The following is a 16,744-nucleotide window of genomic DNA, read 5'->3' on the forward strand; positions in this document are numbered from 1 at the left end:
TCTCTTCCCTTTGCGCTCTCCCTTTCTCTCTTCCCTTTGCGCTCTCCCTTTCTCTCTTCCCTTTGCGCTCTCCCTTTCTCTCTTCCCTTTGCGCTTTCTCTCTTCCTTAATGCTCTCTTTCTTTCCTCCCTCGCGCTCTCTCTTTCTCTCTTCCCCTGCTCTCCCTTTCTTTCTTCCCCTGCTCTCCCTCTTTCTCTCTTCCCTCGTGTTCTCTCTTTCTCCTTCCTCGCGCTCTCACTTTCTCTCTTCGTTCCCACCTACCACTTATACATACCTTGTTAGTTTCTATAATTTCTACATCAAGGATGTCTGTCTTACAGTAATGACCTTCTGGCTCAGCCGATCATTTTTGTTCATGCTGTGGTGGGATCTGGAGGCAGAGAGTACATTAGGAGCATTTATCCGGCATCTGTACACTTGACCGCTATCTGTTATGATATGTGAATAGTTTTCTGCTGGATCATGTGATTGCCATCTCTGATGTTTTGAGTTCCAGTGGCTTTTTTTGGTCACCGTTCTCTGGTGTGATTTTTATATATCAGATCTGCAACAATTCTCAAATCTGAGCTCTTTATGAATTTTACATTTCCACATTTGCCCTGGATCAAAAGAATGTAAATAGGATTTGTTTCAGGATTGGATTATTGGGTCAAGCCTGGTCACTAATAGATTTGCAGATGAACCAGCAGATGGCCAATAGATTCATTCCTAGCTCTTGTCTGGGTACCTATTGCTGCAATTTTTTTTACATGTGAATTGCAAAATGTTTCCACCTCATTTAATCCCGTTTCATGATTCTTCTGATCTCTTTGTCTATGTGCACTCTGGCGAGGGCAACATGGAATTTGTTTGCCATGGCCGGGTATCCTAATGGTGACAACATTTGTACTTGTACCACTTGTAGCCTCCATTGTATACATTATAAAAAAACAATTTTCCACATTTATGTGTATTAGAATATAATATAAAACATAAGCAAGGCCGGTATTTAATTAAACAAGGTGCTAAATAAAATTAATAAATGTCCCTTAAATGGAACCTAACCCACAATACTCACCTGTCTCCATTCCCTTTCACATGCTGCCATTTTCTTTCTTCTGTTCCTGTAGACGATCTTCGGCCGTCTCGATTTGCCAGGATGCCTGTGCACGAGTTCTTTAATTCCCAGAACCTAATTGCTGGGGTTGCCAGTTATCCTGCCAACTATTGCTGACGCTGTGTGCACAAGGCTCATCTTGCCACATATTTGGAATGATCAGGTAGGACGGAATATTGCAGAAGGGACATCTCCTGTCCATTTCTGCAATATGATGTCCTGATTATGGATTCTTAAAAGTGGAACTTAAGTTATTATTATTATTACACAGTATTTATATAGTGCCATCATATTACGCAGGAGCTCACAATCTAATGTCCTTCTCATAGTCATTTGTCATTAATGTAGTCAAAGGTCAGTTTTGAGGGGAAGCCAATTAACCTTACTGCATGTTTTTGGGATGTGGGAGGAAACCAGAGTACCGGGAGGAAACCCACGCAGACACAGGAGAACCTGTAAACTCCATGCAGATAGTGTCCTAGCCGAGATTCGAACCTGGGACCTAGTGCTGCAAAGGCAAGAGTGCTACCTCTGAGCCACCGTGCTGTTCCACTTTAAATAGTCTAAAAAAAATTTGGGTAGGCAAAAAATGTACTGCCAAGGTAATCAGTTTTGGTCCGGGCATATGGCTTGGGCATCCAGTCTTCCATGACCCTCTCAGTATGAAGTGGTCAAATGTAAAATGGCACAAATGGACCAGATTGACCCAAGGCAGCCACAAACCTTTTAACTTCACCCCAAAAACAATAAAAGACAAAAGTATATTCAGTTTATAGGCAACTGAGGAGGTGCATAAGTGATGGGAACAAAGAAACATTTGTCAATATGGAAAAGTCATCCGCGTTTGAAGTATAATTTCAATCATTTTCTAATTCTTCAAACCTAAAATTACTACTTGAATATATTTAAATAAAGCCACACAGTGCACCTAGTAGTCAGTGTACGTTGTGGTCCCAATGTAATGCATGGTGTGGCAGAGATAATATTCACTGAAAACTTACCCGGTGGTTACCCCATCCCTCCAAGATTATGCACCCTGCAAGAATACTTGCTGCAGGCAGCCACGCCGTCCCTGTACAGTCCAGTCTCCGTGCCAAATCTTTCCTGCCAACGTCTGGCCTTTATTAACCAGTAGACAGAACCGTGGAGCTCCTACAGAAAAAATTCCAATGCCCTGGCTCTGCTCATCTTTCAGATATAATTTAATAAACATAACCGTATCTCCCCCATGCTTTTAATCTATTATCTTATTTCCTAGGCAATTTCATCTAATGTGTAACAAAAGTGTTACAAAGAAGTGCAATCATTTCCTGGCTAGTTTTATTTGAAGTATCTTGTAATGGACATTGATTGATAAATGTATTTCTTATTAAATATTTGGCCATCTGTTTTCACATCCTAAAAACCTTAAGGCTAAGCTGCTAATTTTTCATATATCCTGCAAATAGGGATCATTTTAGGGTAAGACAATCTGGGCGATTGAAGTGACAGAAAGGGAGGGGTGCTGTGCATTTAGGGATCACCACTTTTTTTTCTGAGGGCTCTGTTTCCTCCAAAACTTTAGTATTTGAATGGAGCCAATAGACTAGAAAGGTTCATTCTTTTCAAGTCTTTCTTTATGTTGGGTAGGCATAATAATTGCAGTCTAAAACCATGCATTTTTCTTGTTTTATATGGGACTTTTTAAGGTAGATAATTTTAGTAATTCATTAAGACTTTATTGTTATCAATCCTTGTAGATCTCATGGTCTTTTCCTGGGGAAGCGTAAGATAGTTCAATGAAATGCATCAAAAAAGTCAACCATTGAAATTTGTTCAGCTATTTTATTGATGTGATCTAAACCATATACATATCCAACCTCTCCTATCTCAATATGGCCACATCCCTTATAAATATATCAAGAGACGTTCTGTGGAACACCACCAAAACATTTCCCAATATTGCCAACCAAACAAGTTTCTATATATCACAAACCTATTTTATTAAATACCATTAAAATCAAGCATAAAAATAAAATCGATATACATTGCACAGAACCTATCGATGTTTCCACTGAGGGTACGCCCAATTTTCTTGACGCGTTTCGCAGAATAAATCCGCTTCTTCAAGAAAAATAAGGAGATCTACTATCGTAAAAATGAAATTAGTTCTTTCTCAAATACAATATTATTGTTCACAGCACATTTAAATCAATACAAGTCATCTTCACACATGAATGTACCTGATGTATGCGAACATGCAGACCCTCCTCCATCTACTCCTCAATCCATACTGTTAGGAGGGTCTGCATTTTCACATACACCAGGTACATTCATGTGTGAAGATGACTTGTATTGATTTAAATGTGCTGTGAACAATAATATTGTATTTGAGAAAGAACTAATTTCATTTTTGGTGGTGTTCCACAGAATTTCCCTTGATGTAATGCAGGGGTGTCAAACTCAAATACACAGAGGGACAAAATTAAAAACTTAGACAAAGTCGCGGGCCAACCTTGACATTTATTGAAAACATTGAGGAACTGTTTCCTTCTCATTAGATGTAAACCCTTTACATATGGAAACAAAGAGGTTTGCTTCACATTTATTCTAGAACAAGCCTATAATAGGGAAAGAGGTATAAAAAATTGTTTTACATTTTTTTTAGGAAAAATTCTTATGCCTCTTTCTCTATTTGTAGCCTTAGTTAAGTTAAATTGAGTTAAATTTCAATGGTAACCTTTTTGCACAGGCTAACAATATTAATAACAATATTCTTCTATGAAAATCCAAACATTAAGTCCATGCCTTGGAGTAGCAAGGAAAGGTACAGCTGTGGGGGAGTGCTGGAAATGCCAGACGCGGCCAATGCGGAGCTAAATCTTATGAATGGCCCGCCGCTGAAACTCCCTCTTCATTGAAATAGCGCCGCTACTAAAATTCCCGGCTTTTTTTTGCGTCTATAAAACAGTCCAATGCGGGTCCACACATAGGCAGAGAGCCCGCTGGTCTACAGACGCGTGTGATGCCGGGAATTGTAGTAGCGGCGCTATTTCAATGCAGTGGCGGGCCAGCTGCAGTTCATATGTAGGATTCCTTTGGGGGCCACAAAAAGAGCGTTGGGGGCCAGAGTTCAACACCCCTGATGTAATGAATATCAACTATTTTAAATATTGTTATATTTTATTAATGATTGTTATAATACAAATTTTACATTTTAAATTATATCCAAAAAATACGCACCTAGAAAAGAAAGAAAAAGCCTATAAAGCAATTAGGGATATGGCATGAATATTAATCTTATTAGAGGAGGTGACAAATTCTAAATAAAAGTCTAAAACCATGCAGTTAGCAGCAGTTTGTTATGCAACCTGGTGCAGCTATTCACCCGGCACTGAAAGGTCCAACAAATTGGTACATGTAGCCCTTGTATTTGTGGTAGCGGTTGGACTCTTACAGGGGAGGAAAAACAACATGTTATTCTTAGATCCCATACTGCAGCCCTCAATGCAACCACATGCATAAAATGCTTCCCAAACTCCCCAGTTTGATTAAATGGAAATAATGGGGAGCGTGGTTGAGCATGTAAGAAAATGCTGCAATTTACTGAAACCCTGAAAGAGGCCTTAGCCTTTACAAAATTGTTTACTTTGTGTTTGTGTGTTGCTGTGTAGTAAAGTAGCTTACAGTCTGCATTATATTTCATGGAGCTGCTTTCTATGACATAATTTATAGCGGTGACGAGGTAGTCATGTTGTCTGGTCCTTGGAATGGCAGCTTTTTCTGGAATTCAGTATGTGGCTGTTGGTACAACCTTCTAGCCTCATGTTAATAAGTATTTTCAGAAATGTTTAGCATTATGTCAGTTTTCTTAAAGCCTAAAAAACTACAATCCGTCTTAACCACTGGTACGTGGGAGTTCATTCAGTCCCAGCATGTGCAGGGGAAGCCAGGTTTGCTGGGTATTTTGGTGCATGTGCAACTCAGTGTTTTTTGACCATTCCAATGATCCCGCAGGTAAGAGTGCTTGGAGCAGAAGGGATGACGTCTTTCCTTTTCTGCAATAATGTATTGCTTGACCCAAAGCTAGATTAGTTCCACTTTAAACGCTTTAGGTCCAGGGGGTGAAGTCAGACTTAAGGAAACCTGCAATACATAGAGGCTACAATTGCTGATTATTTTCTTAGTAGCCATACTGATTCAATAGTTTCATATGCAGTTCTAATTCAACTCAACTAATGCTCCAAAGGAAACGTTCAGTAATGGCAGCCTTTAATAATCTCATATGATAGTGTTCCTTTAACATTTGCTTTAGAAAGCTACTTTGTGTGCATTTGCAACCAGCGCTATTCTAACTCCTTCTATAGGTAGAAATAGTATTTTATTATAATGATGTTTCGGAGTTTGGTCTGGGCTTCCATGACATGACATGTTGCATTTAGGTGCCGGCTTCACTTTAAAACTCTTCTTTTTCCTTCCCGGATTCTGATCTGAAGATTTTATCCAGGTCATCAGATCTCGGCCATGTCTCTCGAAGTGTGCAGTTCATCAATAATTCCTCCCGCCACATGATTGGCAGAAGGAACATGGCAAGAGGTCTGTGTCACACGTCACTGTGCCTGGAAATAGAACTTTGCTTATTTAAGACTCTTCTTGGATGTCATGATGTCAGGCCAGGATGCGGAGGAGTTTTTGAAGTATGGATATGATATCAATGGGGCTCTTGTTGCTACTGAAAAGCCTGATGGGCAACTGCTCAAGCCAGTGTAAAGGTTAGATAGGGGTCTAAATTAAAATCCACTGCCAAATGGTATAGTGAACCTGTTGGTTTAGAAGTAGGATGGTGGTTAAAATTAGTCCAGGTATAAATTACTAAGGAATGTATAGGATTTTTAGCTTTTACTGGCTATGTGCTTATTCTAGACCACAATCTCTCCTGTAAAGGAAGACCAGGATCTGGTAGACAGCCCTGGAATGTGGTGTGCAAAACAAAAATCTATGCACAACCATGCCTTGATTAGACTGTGTAGTTAACTGATGTATTTATTACAGGTTTAAGAGGACCTGAACTGTGGAAGGTTTGCTAAGAAACACACACATAGAGAAAGGGACTAGTCACCAGTATCGCCTTAAGTCTACTAACAGCTGATCTTTTCCCCATTGCTGGTTGACGTGGAACTACCACAGAGAGACGATTAAGGCTGCCATGTAAAGATGTAAAGCTGATCTGTTGGTGTCAATTATTTCAGTAACACAACTAAAACAAGCAAGCAGATAAGTGCAGTGCTCTCTTCAGAATTCTTTTTAAAACTGGATGGAAAGAAGTTGTTGGCGGATGGTGGCACCTAAATTGTGGCCAAACTTTTTAATAACCACCCAAACACAGCAGGGTGTGTACTAAAAAGTGCTTGGTGGTGCACCATGCTAAAGGGGGCTGGGGAGAAAACTAAATTGGGTGGCATTAAGCTGATAAGCTTAGCAGCATACTCAGTGATTTAGAAGGTATTGAAGGCAGAGGATCAGAACACCAACCAGGCAAGTTGTATATTTTAAAATCAGGTCATAAATTACATGTTCTCTCAGTTTAGTTCTCTTTAACATTCCTTATTCTGCATTTTGAGAATCTTTGTTTCCTTATGTCCCCTTTTTGACCAGTAGGGTAATATTCAAGGGTCACCAAGGGAGCTGGAAAAAGCCTAGATTCACAAAAAGGAGAGGGAAAAAGCTGGGATATCTTCCAATGCAGGTGCTCAGGTTACAGTTTTCTCTCCAGCAACAATGAGCGGGCAATAAACAGCACAGTTGTGATATCTCCAAATCTCCCGAAAGTAGTGTCTTTCATTTCAGATCTCCAGTGTTTTGTGCAGTGTTCTCACCAGCCCCTTTTAGCTGGGTGCACCACCTAGCACTTTTTATTAACCACCTGGCTTTTTTGGGGTGGTTATGGAAAGTTTGGGTCACGATACATGGGCTGCCACCCACCTTCAGCTGCTTCCCACTCAGCTTAAAAACATTTCTGGGGAGAATTCTGGAATGCCTAGGCACCCTCACATAGCAGGATGTCCAATGCAATTTTAAGAAGGAATTCCATGCAGCAGGTATTTTTTACAGGTTATCAATTGGTCATAATTTAACACTTCTTGTGCTTTTCTAGAAAAATAAATATCTGAAGGCTGTAGGAGCTGACCTCCTGAAACTACTAGTTGTTTGGCAGTGTTTCAATGATTAGGAAATCCTAACCCGGACGTGCAAACATCTCTAAAAAAAATTACTGGATGAAAGAGCATGACATCCATGCAGTTGACTTTTCAGAAGAAAAGGTTTTTATTGGCAGCACCCATAATAATATTTTAAATGGGCATGGCACATTTATGCAAACACTGCACGAACTAAGGGAACCCATGGTAATGTGTGCCCATGTTTGGAATTTTACTCATTTTGGTGGGCTCAAACAATAATCCTTGTCACCCAGGTTATAGATGGATGCACCATATATATGCACAAGCTGAGCAGCTACACCAGCTGTTACTTTGATATAGGCAGGTGAGAAAATTGAGACCTATAGAGTGCCAAAAGATTGGAAAAAATGCTTGCTCTAAAATTGGAATAGATATTGACTGGTAACTAGTTACTTAATTGCTCCAAAGACTCTAACTTTGAGAAAGGTTTAGTTCAGCAAATGCATGCTGTCTTCATACAAAACAATGCGACAGGTTCACTTTTCCTCTCCTCTCTAGCAGTACAAACTCACATTTGTTTTATAGGTGTACTATTTCTCCCACCCATCAGAAGTGACAAATACCTTTGGGTCACTCTATTTTAGGGTTACACAGAACCTAAGACCTCCTACCTACAGTGATAGTGATATTCATTTCCATACCCAAAGGTAATAGGTCTGTTACCTATAGGCAAAGTTAAGAGTTCACTATATACACTATTGGAGTAAGCATTTCATATTAAATTTTTTGGCACGTGCCTGCTGCCCAGTTCACTTCCTAAACCCCTGTATTTTTTTAAACTTTCTGATAAATCCGTCTTAACTTTACACAATGCTTTGCATGCTCCCCCTGCCATCATGTGACTGCTCATGTCTGGCAAACGATTGCTCAAGTGGCATAAGGTTGGAGGCAAGCATGGTCCTCCAAAACCTAAAGGATCATATCTTTTTATTAGGATGCATGGGATAAATTAGGAATTATATATAACAAGGGAAAAAAAAGAAGTGCACAATTTCACCTATAGAGCTCTGTAGCTGTGGATTGGAGGAAAGGATATTAAAGGTTTAGCTTAATTGGTTAAGTATAGATTGTACCTGGTATATACTGGTCTTAGGAAACACCTGTTGGTACTTCATAGCTTACCTAGCTAAAGAATTATTTAATTTTTTCTATGTATGGCCAAAAGTCAATGGGTGCTGGTGATGCTGATGTGTTTTATCTGCTTCTATTCTGCTGGCTTTGCCTCCTCCTAGTGGCCTGAAATATCTTCTACCGCTGTTGTATCTGAGCACTGGGTCTGCTAAGTTCATTATATTTGTGTGTGTTATCCATTCTTGCTCCATGGGTATGCTGTGATGTTAGGATCACTGTGTATATTTGCACCTTGTTTCAACTTTTTGCCATTTTACTGTTTCTTGCACAGGAATTGGTTTTGGAATTTTCTTATTTAATAATATGCATTCAGTGGTATTATTTTTATGATTTTTTAACATTATAATTTATATAACATCATTATCTTCTGTTTCTCTGTACATTGGAAAATACATAGTGCAGATAAATGCATAAATTATTGAAATGATACAATGCTCATTTAATCAGCATTTAAACAGCTAATCATATATAATGGTGGAGAATAAATACAAGAGGAGAAATACAAGTAATGGACAACTGAACAGCTCACCTAATATTTCATGCAAACATCAGAAATGGAAACAATAGGGGGAGAGTGTTGCTTTTTCATGTATGGGGGGCAATAAATGAATGTGGCACATGAACATGGAAGTTAGAAATGTCTATGCCAAACTTTCCCAAACTGTTTTGTACCCCTGAGGAACACTTAAAATAATTTTTGTAATTGTCTGGGAACACCTGCTTTATTCAGTCAATGGGAAAATGCTATTTGCATTGGTTTCCAGTGGAAAGAATGTTCCCCATTTATTAGTGAACATTACCATAATCAGAAACACCACTAATGGTATTGGTTTCATGCATCATTGGTGTTGACCCCAAACCTATGGAGGCATCATTTTTTGGTCAAACTGCCATAGTTTAGGTAACCCTTAAACCCACATCTGGGAGATCCCCAGAGTTCCAAAAAACCCTGGTTGAGAATGGTTGGTCCATGCTAAAGATATATGGCAACCTTCCAAGAAATAATAAGTTCAAAGAGGCACTTAAACTGCTTTTGGGTTCTGCCATCTTGGATCTGTGCAGCCCCCAACAGCTATTAGCAGTAGTTCTCAACCAGGTTTCTGGGAGTTTCTTGAGCAATCTGTGATTTTCAGGTCAGTTACCACCAACACCAAAAATTTGTTTTGGCTATCTGTAAGGATGACATTCTTCCTACTGCCCAGCAATAGTTTAACATCCTATTGACCACCAGGTTAGTGTACTGTAAGCTATGGATATAGAAATTTTAGCAGGGGTTCCCCAAGAAACCGAAATGTTATTTCAGGGGTTCCCCTATGTGTAAAAAGTTGAGAAATGCTTATTTTTTTTAAAAATCTTTGCTTAAATCTTTTTCTACATTGAATGTATGGGAGGTGTGGAATGGTGCAGGGGAGTTAAGCCGGCACAGACAATATTGGACTCCCTGAAAAAGGAGAGGACTGTGACATGATAGGAGAGAAGGGGCTGTGCTAGCTAATTGAAGTCAAACATATTAGTAAACCTCTGAGTCACATTACAAGTGGATATAACTTTTTGATGAAAGGGAAAATACTGCAATTGAGTTTTTACAATACTTAGTATGTTGTCCTACAGTTTTGTTAGTGATAGGATAAGCTAAATCATTGCAAAAAATAAGAAAAGTAGCTTGCTAAGTTCTAACTACCGGCTCTGCCTCTGGAAAGGTCCGTTTTTCCCGGCTTCTTCTCTTTTTGGTTGCTTGGGTCAAAAGGCTATTTTTTCACGAGGATTAGCACAGGTGAAAAATATTTTTTTTTATTATAATTAAACAGGATTTATATAGCGCCAACAAATTATGCAGCGCTGTACATTAAATAGGGGTTGCAAATAACAGAGGAATACAGACAGTGACACAGTGCCCCTAATTTACAATTTGTTTCTTACATTCCTCTTTCTGTTTTTGTCTTTGCAGTCTCTAGACCGGCACACTGAGCACAGCACCTGAAGCTGGCTCCATGTATCCAGAATCCACCACGGACTCTCCGGCTAGACTATCACTGCGACAGACTGGCTCCCCAGGGATGATTTACAGGTGAGCGTCCCATACCTGCACGATACACATTCTATGCATCTCATCCAGCTCAATATCTTCATGCAGTCTGTTGTGTACCTACCTACAGCTCTGTTTAATCAGTGTTCCACCATCAGGACACCCAATTATTTTTTTTAAAAGAGCTTACAATCAAGGAGGTGGGGGAAGTATCACACAATAGGAGGGGAGATATTTAATGGTGGGTGAGTAGTGAGGGTTTAGGAGACAGAAGAAGGCGGGTAGGCAAGTTTGAAAAAATGGGTTTTGAGAGCAGAAAGTAGGAGCAAACCAAATAGGATGAGGAAGACCATTCTAGAGACTAGTTAAAAGCTGCAGAATTTAAAAATGTAGAATTTATAAAATAAATATTAAATGTTTAGGGAAATACAAGATTTTATTGATTGGGTTTGCATCTGCTTTATTAAAGTCTATGTTGAGACTTCCCATACAGCTTCCCATAAGGTTTGGGATTCAGGTTGCGGTGAGGGTACAGCTTCCTTATGTCAATGTGAGATGCTACATGTAGTTTCTGCCCATGGCACCTCTATAGAGATTGAATGGAGCTGCAGTAAGTGGTTTAGTACTGCCACCAAAATACAAATCTGCAGTGTGGTGTTAGAGTGGCTGGCAAGGTGTCAACTGGCTGGAGCCCCATGGGTTCACTTGTTTCTGAGACATGTCTGAACCTAATGATCATTGAAGATGTCAATGATAAGTCTCAGCATGCCATGAAATAAGACTGGTATAGGCCCAATGACTAGATCAAAATAGCTCATTTAAAGTCAAATTGTATTATCTGTAGTTTTGGGAGTCCTCAGGTGAACCACGTTGTATGTAAAAATCCTTTCATGATTTCAGTAGATGCTGATGATCATGATGAATAGTAGATCTCAACTCAGTCAATAAAATCTCATAATCTCTCATTTTTAATCCAACTTGATGATTGAAAATTTTAGTTATTTTTAAATCTGCAACTTTCATAAGACCTGGTCACCCTGCCATGTTGGTTCTTGTTCGGGTGCCTCCTATAATAGAGTGACAACACACACAGTCATCCTCACCTCTAGGGGAAACTACAAAACACATAGTGCTGGCAATGGCTGGCTTTTCTCAGTACTATGCTGTGTTGTTTGCTATGCTCATAGTTCCAGAGCAATGTTGTACAGCCAGTGCAAAGTACAATGGCTTAAACTGATAGAAGATGACAAATAGATTAAAACTATATCTTACGGTAAAAAAAATGGTACTTTTTGATACACTGTGCTCTAACAAGTTAAATGACATCCCGTTTTTTTTTTAATGTAAAAAAGGTGACAACCCTTTCAGTGTTCTCCCCAGCCCCTTTTATCCGGGTGCACCACCCGGCACTTTCAGTAACCACAGCTTCTCCCCACCATTCTGAAAAAAGAGTGGGGGCGAGCACTGCTCTTGATTAATATTTGAGCCATGACAATGGATAAGAAAAACAACTCTGGAGGAGAAAAGAAAAAAAGAGGAGTTTACAGTGGCATAAAGACAAAAAATTTATTTCCAATCAGTTGACAAAAGAATGTTTCTAATGCATTAATTGTAAATAACTTAATAACATCAGTCCTTTGTCAATAAGCGTCCATATTTAAATAATGGAATATTGAGTCCCATGAGCTTCAGTCACAAGAGCTGACGCGTTTTGCAGATAGGGTATTCTGCTTCTTCAGGAAAGAGCAGGACTCTTTGGCTGACTTAAGCTGCGTACACACGTGCAATTTTAGTCGTTGGAAAGGATCTTTCACGATCCCTTCCATTTTTTGTCTTTATGCCACTGTAAACTCCTCTTTTTTTCTTTTCTCCTCCAGAGTTGTTTTTCTTATCCATTGTCATGGCTCAAATATTAATCAAGAGCAGTGCTCGCCCCCACTTTTTTTTCAGAATGGTGGGGAGAAGCTGTGGTTACTGAAAGTGCCGGGTGGTGCACCCGGATAAAAGGGGCTGGGGAGAACACTGAAGGGGTTTTCACCTTTTTTACATTAAAAAAAAAACGGGATGTCATTTAACTTGTTAGAGCACAGTGTATCAAAAAGTACCATTTTTTTTACCGTAAGATATAGTTTTAATCTATTTGTCATCTTCTATCAGTTTAAGCCATTGTACTTTTCACTGGCTGTACAACATTGCTCTGGAACTATGAGCATCTTTCACGATCCTTTCCAATGACAAAGGACTACACGATGCATGAACGGTGCTATACATACAGCACCGTTCTGCTCTATGGAGAGGGGAGGGGGAGAGCGACGGAGAGGCACCCTGCTGCGTGCTCTCCCCCTTCCCTTGTCGTCGTTCATCGTTCGTGGATCCGCCAGGACAGTCGTTCAGACGATGGACGATGCCGACTCTACACACGCCAGATTTTCGCCCGATATCTGGCCGATGCCAATTATCGGGCGAGAAAAATCTGACGTGTGTACCCAGCTTTAGTGCTTTACCTCTTTTGTTTTTTCTTTCCTCCTCCACTTTCATTGAGTTTAGTGGTTTGATAAATCCTAATTAAGTAATTGAAAGAAACAACGGGGTCGCTTTAAGGTTTCAGGGGATTTGACTTTTGGTATTTTTGGATATTGTCAGAAAATGATTCATACAGGTAATGGTTAGGTTATAAGTACCAACAAGCCAGAAACCAGTGGAAGCACTGTAGAGCCTTCCTAACTCAAAGTTAATCTGCAGGTCTCATTTCCATCACAGATCTCAAAAATAATGGTTATTTCTCATTTTAGGGTCTTGGGCAGAGTCATGCAAATCATTCTTCTCTGCTCCCAGAACAACTGTGTATCCAGAAACCCCAGTTGTAGCACAGATTCATCCAAATATTATAGAGCCATTTATTCCAAATTTACAAAGCTGTTTCGGACTTGTTAGTCATCATCAGTGCAGTGCATGGATACCATGGCTTTAATGCAACCGTAAAACTAGACAAGTTATGAATAGGAGGGGAAAAAGGAAACAAGGCAATGCAACTCTTGTGCATGTGCATGGGAATTCATTCAGTCCTAGCAGTGCCAGGGATTTGCATTTGGAACAAATGGCTCCATCAAATTTAGCTGCATCTGTGCTGTTTGTACAGTTGGTCCAGGGGCAAAAGAATTGATTTTTATGTTTCCACCCACTACTTAAAAATAAGGATTAACCTCAGCTTTCCTTGCTACTTCTAGCTATATTGTACTTCTCTATAGTCTATGCTCACTCATTTGTAAGTTTGCTGATCAGCCAGTAGATGGCTATGTTCTACAAGGTAAATCTTTTGCTATCTGTCTGTTGTAATGATCGGCACCCAGACTTCATATTGTAATATTAGCAATGTGATGTGTGGAATATTTTTTTCTTTCTTCCCTCATGCTTCCAAAGTGCTCGATATGGAAGTCCCAAACGCCAGCTGCAATTTTACAGGTACCTGTGAAGTCTTTTTTCCCCCCTGTGTTTCCAAACAATAAATTGACTTAACCTGTGTTTTCATGATGATTTGTGTTTTTCAACTTTACTAAAGCATGTTCCCAATTTCTGAAAGTCAATGATTGCCAAAGACTCCATGCGGTGGGTCATTTCAGTTCAAGCACCCTTTGCTGTTTGTACATCAATTACCTACACCCCTAATTGTTTGAAATGTTTTCTAAATGGCTCCTACAAATACATATTTTGCTTTGTGTTACCTATTGGGTATTGATTCCTTAATCTCTGAACTGTTGAGTTTGCCTTTGGGAGCAAACAGCTGTAGTCACTAAACCAAGTGACACTTTTGGTAAATGTGCCAATGCCTTGACCAGTAGATTTGTGGTGACAGCTGTTGTTATCTATAAACTTTTTTATTATTATTGTATTTTTGCAATTGTAAGTGAAAATAATGATGGAATAGTTTGATTTTAGTTTGCTGTGTTGGTCGTAAATAAAAGTGAGGAATAGACCAGACTATTTTATTCAAGGTTCATTAGATCTCCATGTCTTCATTAGTTTATAGGGAAACATTGAGCACTGGATTACTTCTTTTTCTGCCTGACCTAAAATATTAGGAGAATTACATTGACCACCAGTGTAACGGGGATCGTAAGCCAACTAACCAATATAAAGGAGCCATTTCCCCATTCACCCTTCTTCCACCACTGTAAGCAGATTCTTGTCCCACTGCCCACCAGTGTAAATCGGTCCTTCTACAGTCCACCAGTGTAAGGACATCCTCCCACTCTCTGTAAAGTAAATATGTCCTTCTCCCACTGTCAATTGGTCCAAGGTGGCCCTTTTCCCACAGTTCAGCAGTCTAATGGCCCTCTCGCCTACTGTCAACCAGTTTAAGGTGATCCTTCTGCTACTGTCCACTGGTCCAAGAGGGTCCTATTCCCACTGTCTAACAGTCTAATGAGGTTCCTCTGCTACTACCAGTATAAGGGGGTCTTCTTCCCACTAGTACAAGGGACTCCTTCCCCCACTGTCCACTGGTACATGGTGGTCCTTATCCCATTGTCCACCCTTAAAAGGGGGTCCTTTTCCTGACCCCTAGTGCAAAATGGTTCTTCTCACACTGGCCACCACTATCAGCTTTGGGAAATAAGTCACATATCAGCACAAAAAACAATTCCTTGTCAGACTTTATAACTTTCAGCACTGCTATTAGGATCTGTTTTTAAATCTCCCCATACTGGAACTAAAACTGCTATAAAGTTTTACACAAAGATGGCTGAAAATTTTGAAGACATTTTGGTAAATCTTGCTGTTCCACCAGAAACGTATGTGAGCAAAGCCTAGCCCTGTTTAGCTCTTGATGGCTGTGATATAATATTTGAAGCTTAGAACACAGTGCATGGATGGGGTGACTCCTACTTGCAAACCAGTTATGGTTGAAGGTTTGCAGTATGCTAACATTCATTTCATTGATAGGTCAATCTTTTTAGATTTAGTAGATTTGTTTTTTCCTGTTTTCAATAACAATTTTACTAGCTCTGAACCTTTCTCCTGCAAATTATACCATTCATCTGCCAGTCACTGCAAACTGCATGTTCACAATAAGTGTTTTTCCCCATTAGTATGGACATCCCTGATAGTCATATACAGCTCGCGCAAATCCTAATTGCACCAAAGTGGTCTGAGAGATAAGTGATTGAAGCCTCAGTGGCACCATTAGAGAAACTCATATGTCAAGTGTTCTAGAAATGTTTTTCATTCTGAATTCATTTAATAAACATTTTTGGATCATGTTTTATCTCTGCCCTCACTTGGCTTGAAAATAGGAGTTCAATTACCAATACTAGAGGAGGGCTGGGAACTTATGGCCTGCTGCAACAACTATAGCCCAGAGATCCTTTAATGGTAGATTTCTGAGGACTATAAGAAGTATACCCTTCAAAGTGCGCCATGGTTTTTGCTCACTTAGCACTGATTGGAAATAATATGTAGAGTATATATGTGTCGCCTTGGAATTTGGCTTCCCATGTTTTCTGAGGCCCAGAGATTCTAGACTTTGGAATATTTTTTCACCCAAAGACTCTGGGTTTCAGAACTGGGTGGGAAAAATCTTCCATTTCAAGGTCAACATCTTACCTCGAAGCCAGACATTTATTAGTTTCAGATTATTAGTATATCAGCTGTCTAACTGACTCTTATATTTATGAACTGACTGCTGCTAAGAGCTCTTTCTGATGTGTGAAAAGGCTGACTGTTGAACAACCTCTAAAAGTTGTTTTCTTTTATGTTCTGAACCTGAATTTTAAGCTGTGCTTGTTTGCTGCATTTCCGAATAAAAGTGTGGGACTAACCCACTGGACTGTTCCTGGGTGTTCTTGTCTCATTTCTGGTTTACTGCTGCCAACAGCAAGCCAATCTTCTTTACAGGAGTACAATAGTGGCTGTCTATATACCAACTTGTTACACAAGTTTTACTGTCTTCCAAGATATTCTCTTTCCATCACATGCCATCTCAGAGTTGTAAAGAAGGATATTGCTGGAAAATGACCCTTTGGCAGAAGCTGTAATCACAGACCTATGCAGGGTGCAGGTGTCTATATAATGCCCAGAATTATTCACTGACTGTTTCAGTTCAATCAGTGTGAGAATAGTGTAATATCTCCAGTTAGGGCCAGTGGCGTACCTGTAGGAGCCTTCCTCTGGGTCAGCTGTTCTGGGTTTGTTTAGACCTTTGGCATTGCAGATCCTCAACAGTTTATCTGCAAGCGTTACTTTATTGGCCAGCAGAGGAGATTTAGGACTACTATC

General features: G+C 39.7%; 1 protein-coding gene across 4 annotated transcripts in view; it reads left to right on the forward strand.

Annotated features, from left to right (window-relative positions):
- Positions 1–16,744, forward strand: part of KCNAB2 (potassium voltage-gated channel subfamily A regulatory beta subunit 2) — a 139,509-nt gene that overhangs the window by 36,566 nt on the left and 86,199 nt on the right. For 2 of the 4 annotated variants that reach the window (XM_072426980.1, XM_072426982.1), the window contains exons 2-3: positions 10,394–10,513; positions 13,892–13,933. In XM_072426980.1, the coding sequence (XP_072283081.1) occupies positions 10,437–10,513; positions 13,892–13,933 (119 nt within the window). In that variant the 5' untranslated portion in view covers positions 10,394–10,436. The remainder of the gene's footprint in view (positions 1–10,393; positions 10,514–13,891; positions 13,934–16,744) is intronic. The other 2 variants (XM_072426981.1, XM_072426983.1) reach the window with 1 other exon arrangement.

This window comes from Pyxicephalus adspersus, chromosome 11 (genome assembly GCF_032062135.1).
Source record: "Pyxicephalus adspersus chromosome 11, UCB_Pads_2.0, whole genome shotgun sequence".
Taxonomy (NCBI): Eukaryota; Metazoa; Chordata; class Amphibia; order Anura; family Pyxicephalidae; genus Pyxicephalus; species Pyxicephalus adspersus.